This window comes from Eumetopias jubatus, unplaced genomic scaffold (assembly GCF_037043125.1).
Source record: "Eumetopias jubatus isolate StellerSeaLion01/CBP00866 unplaced genomic scaffold, mEumJub1_p1.0 scaffold_11, whole genome shotgun sequence".
Lineage (NCBI taxonomy): Eukaryota > Metazoa > Chordata > Mammalia > Carnivora > Otariidae > Eumetopias > Eumetopias jubatus.
Window position 1 is genome coordinate 36,929,213 of NW_028274817.1, and position 7,012 is coordinate 36,936,224.

At 45.8% G+C, this 7,012-nt stretch overlaps 1 protein-coding gene across 1 annotated transcript; it reads right to left on the minus strand.

The window, feature by feature from the left end:
• Nucleotides 1-213: 213 nt before the first annotated feature.
• On the minus strand, nt 214-1,755 carry LOC148163003 (uncharacterized). Its single transcript, XM_088028953.1, has one exon. It carries the CDS (start codon nt 1,753-1,755, stop codon nt 214-216), a length of 1,542 nt encoding a protein of 513 aa, XP_087885079.1.
• Between the last annotated feature and the right edge of the window lie 5,257 nt (nt 1,756-7,012).

Below are 7,012 nucleotides of genomic sequence, written 5' to 3' on the forward strand. Positions count from 1 at the left end.
TCTCCAGCAACCTAAAACTTATTTCAGAGAGAAATTGCCCATCCAGAGAGTAATTGCAATGTTACCATGTCATGGAATAAATTAACCAGTTGGGTTGTGAGCCTTGATGTAACATTTTAAACAGCTCTCTCCCAACAGATACACATGGTGGTCCTTCCAGGACCCAAAGTGCTCTTTAGGTCCCTTAGGTCCCTTTCTTTTCTCCTCTGCATCTCAAAAACCTTCCCATTTGCCCATCCAGACTGCCTGAGATTCAGCCCTCTCCTTCTCTGGTCCTTGCATTCCCATCACTGAAGTACTGATGTGGGTGTGGGCTTTGGTCAAGGTCAAAGCCTCCATCTGCTCTTGTGAGCAGAGCTCCCCACAATAGCAACAGTCGACTTTCTTAGCAAAATTCATCACTGTGCATTCCCAGAAGTCCTGATCCCCTGGGTGTCTCTTGGTGCTTCTCCAACCCTGACCAGCTTCCAGAGTTTGCTCTGCCTTGCTCTGAACTTGTTCCTCCTCTCTCTCCTGGGACCTCCTCCCAGTTTGGCTCGCCTGGGACTGGAGGTCTTGCGAAGGAGCCCCCTCAAATGAAACCTGTCCCGGAGCTGTTGCTGAGAAGGAGGCGCCAGCCTGGAGCCTCGCGGGCCAAGGAGGAGTGGACTTTGTCTCCTCCTCACTATTCTCCAGTTGAGGCTTGTTTTTCTGCCCCACGTCCTCCTCCATACTTGCAGCAGAAGACTTGCCCTGGAGATGAGTCTGAACATCATCTGCTGCTCCGAATGATGCCCAGGCTTGTACTGTCAGAGGCCAAGGACAAGCCAAGACACTCTTCTCCTTTCTATTGCTCTTTGTATGTCTGCTTGTCCCTCCATCTCCCATGCTGTCAGCAGAGAGGGATTCTCCCTCCTCCCATGAGACCGGCTCCAGATCCTCAGCTGAGTCTGGGGCCTCGCCCTCTGGACCCTGGCTTTGATGCCTCCCATCGACTCCATCTTTGGCAAGTGATTTGTCCCCTGCCGAAGCCATCTGAGCCTGAGCTGGGTCTGTGTACGATGCCCAAGCATATACTGTCAGAGGCCAAGGACTAGCCATGATCATTTTGTTCTTTTTATTTCTCCCTTTCCGGCTCTTTTTCTGCCTTGTGTTTATCCCCTCATCAGCTGCCAGGGATGCCTCCTCAAGAGAGGGCTGGACTGCACTTGTTGCTGGCCACAGGGCGTCAGCAGGTGCCTCCTGAGGCTCAGTGAGAATAGACGTGTTCTCACTCTCTTCATCCTCCCCTTGCCCCCTGTTTTCCCCCGCCTCGCTGTCTCCAGTATCAGCAGACCCCAGAGCTCCGAGGACACGAGACTGGCCCAGAACTGGGGCTGCAGAAGATGCCCGAGTCTGTAGCGTCAGAGGCCAGGGAAGATACACAATCTTAGTTTGCTTTCTGTTCCTCCTTTTCCGGCTGCCTTTCCTCCCTGCATTTCCCCAGGTGTTAGACCCCTGCAGTGCAGCATCAACAGGACCCAAATCTGGGCATTGGCCATCGGCCCCTGTGCTCAGACTCAAAATAAGAACAGACCTATTTTCCATCTCCTCGTTCTCTCCTGGCCCCGGGCTTTGCTGCCCCACATTTTCCCCACTACTTGCGGCCAGTAGAGCCCCTTCAAGTGGAATCTGGACCTCAGGCTGGGCTGTTGCCTGTGCTGCCAGTGTGCCTGGGTCTGTGTCGCTTGCCTGGGTCACCGGAGCCTCCACGTGAGTTAAAATGTCCTTTTCCATGTTTCTTCCCCCTCCAAATTTTCTGTGCTTTCCTTTCTGGATCAGGTAGTGTGTTTACCTGGAGCAGAGAGAGCAGACGTAACCCAAGAGGCAAATGTGAGTATAGTCAAGGCTAGCAAAAAGTCCCTTTTTGAAGGAGGGTGTCAAGCATCGGGGCTGGGGGCTGAAACCGATATGAGACGCCACGGATACCTGAAACAATTTAGGGACAGCGCAGGTCGAGGAGGCCGTGGACAAGGCGGGGGTGTCAGATGCCTGTTCTCATCAGCAGCTGGCTCGTTGATCTATGGCTCCTCGTATGGCGACTCTGGATGTCCTCAAAACACTGATGGATGATCCGATTCTCAGTCTTCAGCAGCCTTCCAGATCGACACTGTCTTCTTTGGCCGCAGAAGACAACCCTGGGGAGACAACAACACCAACACCACAACAACACAAAGATATTTAGATAAATATTCCCATTTGCTCCTAAGGGGTATAGAGACATCAGTTAATGGTCAGGTATGGAATTCAGTATTGTTGTTACCTTCTGATGCTTCGGACAGCCTCAGGAGACCAAACTGAAGGTGAGAAAGCTGTGGCTGAGCCTATAAAGGCAGAGAAAGAAAGCATCACCAAAGTCAGCCTGGCCGGGCTCCCCACCCCCACGCCCCCCCCGAGCGCTGGTCTGAGCAGACTCTTACCGGACTATCCTAGAAATATTTTATCGAAGTTTCCTCTCAAGGTCTATCTTTTTGGTCCCACACAGAGGAACTGGTTCACATGCCAGTAACCCAGAGAGCCTACCTGCTTTGGGAACACAGCCTCTTTACCAATCGATGAAGAGATTCTGTTCAGTTCATTATGGCATTAGCATTTAGGCCTCCTTTCACCGATTTCGGATTCTTCCTCAGTTGAAAATCCAGATCTGGGCTGGGGGCGTCATTCCATTAGCCCGTACGATCCACTCTGCCTGCATTCTTGAGAAGCAGAACTACAGAGAGAATTCCTACTTCTCAAACTCGTAAGCTCTCCAGTCCTGCTGCTTCTCAGCTCTCTACTGTACTATATATACGTGCAACATAATCTTGGAATGGGCTAATTATTTACATAATATCCTTTCTCTCTGAGCAAACATTTTTTGTTGACCTTTTGATCAAAAAAGGGAAAAAAAGAATAAATGAGGGAGGGCTCAAACTCCCTTTCTCTAGTTATGACTGACACAGAGAGCTCAACGAGGCCCCTGTGTTTTCCTTTGATAAGAAAGTGTAACCACACAAAAGAGCAAAGCAAGGGCCGGCATTGACCTAGTAGAGTTAGAAATGGAAAGCTTGTTTTTTTTTTTTTTTTTTTTTTTTAATCTGGAACGTGTCTTTATCTAGAACAAGGGATGCAGCAGTGCCTGTGTGAATGTGGTATGCCCAGGGGAGTTGAGAGACGGCCCTCTGGACCTTCTCTTGGGGGCCACAGAGGACCTAGAACTATTTTTGCATGGACGATATTCTCACCCAATCCTCTTGCGAGTGCCCCCAATGTTAAGATTGTAGAAAGAGGAATCACAGAGCCAAAAATTACATACGCTGATTGGCTAGCATGGTTTCTGCTTTTAAAACATTTTCCCCGATGCAATGGTCAGCTTTTTCACTGCTTGGTACATAGGTTAAAGTAGTTGCAATGCTAAGGCTAGCTCAGAGCTGACAAATGCAGAGGTTATCACCAGTTGAAAGCCAGCTGGCTGGCTGCCAGGAGGCCACCGTAGGTGAAATTTACCTTATTCGATGTAGTAGAGTCCAAGGTCGGACCCCCACACTGCGAGGAGTTCTGTAGTCCAGTGGTGGATGTACATTAATCAAGCACACAGAGCCAGGTCTCTGTCTATATCTCTACTGCCTCTAACCATTTCCACATTCATGTTCCTAACTATGTTTCTATCTATATAAGATACCCTATCCCCTGGACTACACCAGGATGACGGCTGCCTATTTGAGACTCCTGAGATTTCCCTCTGGTGTGTTGACCCTTTTGTTTATACAGATCCATTCATTTATTCAACACACATTTAATGCCACTGCAATGTGCCGAGCATGAGGCTAGGTGCAGGAGAGTATATACTTAGGCTTCGGGTTACTTAATTACTGTCGCATTTCATTTTGGTTTCTCTGAGGTGCCTACCTTAATTGGAGTTCTGTGTGTTTCCAAACCACAAGCCACCTATTTACAGACACTCTCTTGGTTGACTCTCACAGAGAGCTAATGACGTTGCTCATGTGGGGATTCTACTAGTTTATCCAAAGCCAACCTAATTATTTATCCTTTCTCCAGGTTATTGAGCCCTTCATGCTCTTTGCCCCCCGCCCTCCCCCCCCCCCGCCTTATTAGCAATAAACCTCTCTGGCTTCCAGATAGGAAGAGAGTAACTCCTGATGCCAGTCCCATCCTACTACATTGTACTATTACCACTTTCTTTCCAGCCTTCCAGATAACAAGGAACAACTGTTTGAGGCCCGTTTATTTGTGTGTTGCACGAGAGCCTAAATTTACATGTGTTATGGTATTGGAAAGGTCTGATGTCCTTCCTTCGATAGACAAGAACCTCTCCCTCCTTTGATAGGAAAGGCCTATGAAGCAGGGTCCTGTGAGGGGGGAAGATTTGAAATCGTGTCCTGATAGGGTTGGGAGTCCAGCAAAACAACCCATTTCATTTAGGATTCTTTCATTGCAAGTGACCAAAAATAAATTCATAAAAAGACCCAAACTGGCTTAAGCAAAACAAGCAATCTGTAATTCACGATAAGCTTAAATGTTAGAGGTAGAGCCAATTCATGCATGGCTTAATGCAGACTGCAGATTGTTTTACCCAGGAGCCATCAGAGACACTTTCTTGAGGTTGGTTTCGATTTTCCGACTCTTAGCGGAAACATCTGGTACCTTCTGTCTCACAATGCCTCATCCAACAGTTGCATTCCCTTCCCTGGTAGAGCAGTGGGAGTCCCTAAATTGAGTTTTGTTTGCTCTAACTGGCCTGATATGGGTTATGTGTCCATCGCTGAAACAATTGTGGATGGAATGTCTAAATCCTGGGTCTCTTAGAATTCAACAAAGAAGGTGGAAAGTAAGAATGAAAAACTACACAATCAGAGATGGTCGAAGAGGACAGGGAAGGTCGGGAGGGAGGCATGGGGAAGTGGAAAAAACCTAAAGCAATTCCTGAGTTGGAAATTAGATGTTGTCTTTTTGAAAAGAAAACAGCTTTAGTGAGATAGAATTCACATAACATAAAATCCACCCTTTATTTTATTTTTTAAAAATATTTATTTATTTATTTTAGAGGGAGAGTGTGTGAGCTGGAGGAGGGACGGTGGGAGAGGGAGAGAAATCCTCAAGCAGACTCCATGCTGAGTGCAGAGCCCGATGTAGGGCCCAATCCCAGGACCCCTGAGATCATGACCAGAGCCAAAATCAAGAGTCAGTTGCTTCACTGACTGAGCCACACAGGTGCCCCCTAAAATCCACCCTTTAAAGTGGTTTTTACTATATTGACAGAGTTGTGCATTTAATCACCACTACCTAACACCAGAAAATTTTCAGTCACCCCAAAAAAGAAATCCCATGTCTCTTAACACTCATTCCCTATTGTGTCCTCTCCCCTCCACCTCTGGCAACCACTAATCTCTTTTCTGGTTTTATAGACTTTCCTATTGTAAACATTTCATAGAAAGGGAATCATATAATCACATGTATAGTATGTGACATTTTATATCTGGCTCCTTCCACATAGCATACTGTTTTTAAGGTTCATCCATGTTGAAGCATTTATTAGTACTTCATTCCTTTTTTTTTAAGATTTATTTATTTCTTTGTGAGAGAGCACAAGTGAGCATGAGCAGGGGGGAGGGGCAAAAGGTGAGGCAGAGAGAGAATCTCAAGCTGAGCGTGGAGCCCAACTCGGGCTCGATCTCACGACTCTGACATCATGACCTGAGCCAAAATCAAGAATCTGATGCTTAACTGACTAAGCCACCCAGGTGCCCCAGTATTTCATTCTTTCTTATGGTGAATTAATATTCCATGATATGGATATATCACATTTTGCTTATCTATCCATCAGTTGACAAATACTTGGGTTATTTCAAATTTTGGCTATTATTTTGGCTATAATGCTGCTGTAGACATTTATGTGCAGGTTTTTGGGTGGGCTTATGTTTCCAGTGCTCTTGGGTATATACTTAGGAGTGGAATTGCTGGGTTATGTAGTAACTTTATGTTTAACCATTTGATTAACTGCCACACTGTTTTTTACAGGGGCTGCCTCATTTTACATTCTCGTCAGCAATGCACAAGGGTTCCAATTTCTCCATATCTTTGCCCATACTTGTTACTGTCTTTCTGATTAATGCCATCTTTGTGGGTATAAAGTGGTAGGTAGCTCACTGTGGTTTTGATTTGCATTTCCCTAATGACTAATGATGTTAAGCATCTTTTTATGTGTTTATTGGCCATTTCCATATCTTCTTAGGAGAAACGTCTACGCAAATCCTTTGCCAATTTTTAAATTGAGTTATTTACTTTTCATTATTGAATTGTAAGAGTTCATTATGTATTCTGGATCTAAGTCCTTTATGAGATATGTGACTTGCAAGTATTTTTCTCCCATTCTGTGGATTATTTTTTCATTTTCTTAACATTGTCCTTTTTTTTAAAAGACTTTATTTATTGGGGCACCTAGGTGGCTCAGTCATTAGGCATCTGCCTTTGGCTCAGGTCGTGATCCCAGGGTCCTGGGATCGAGACCCGCATCAGGCTCCCTGCTCGGCGAGAAGCGTGCTTCTCCCTCTCCCACTCCCTTTGCTTGTGTTCCCTCTCTGTCAAATAAATTAATAAAATATTAAAAAAAGATTTTATTTATTTATTTGAGAGAGAGAGATTGCATGGGCAGGGGGAAGGGCAGAGGGAGAGGCACAAACAGACTCCCTGCTGAATGTGGAGCCCCACATGGGGCTGGATCTCAGGACCCTGAGACTGTGACCTGAGCTGAAATCAAGAGCCAGATGCTCAGTCGACTGAGCCACCCACATGCCCCAAAATTGTCCTTGGCAGCATAAATATTTTTAATGTTGATGAAGTCACCTTTGTATATTTTTCTTTTGTTTGTGCTTTGGCTGTCATATCTAAGGAGTTTGCCTAATCCAAGGTCAAGAAAATTTTTCCCTGTTTTCTTCTCAGAGTTTTATAGTCTTAGCTCTTACATTTAGGTCTTTGATCCATTTTGAGTGAATGG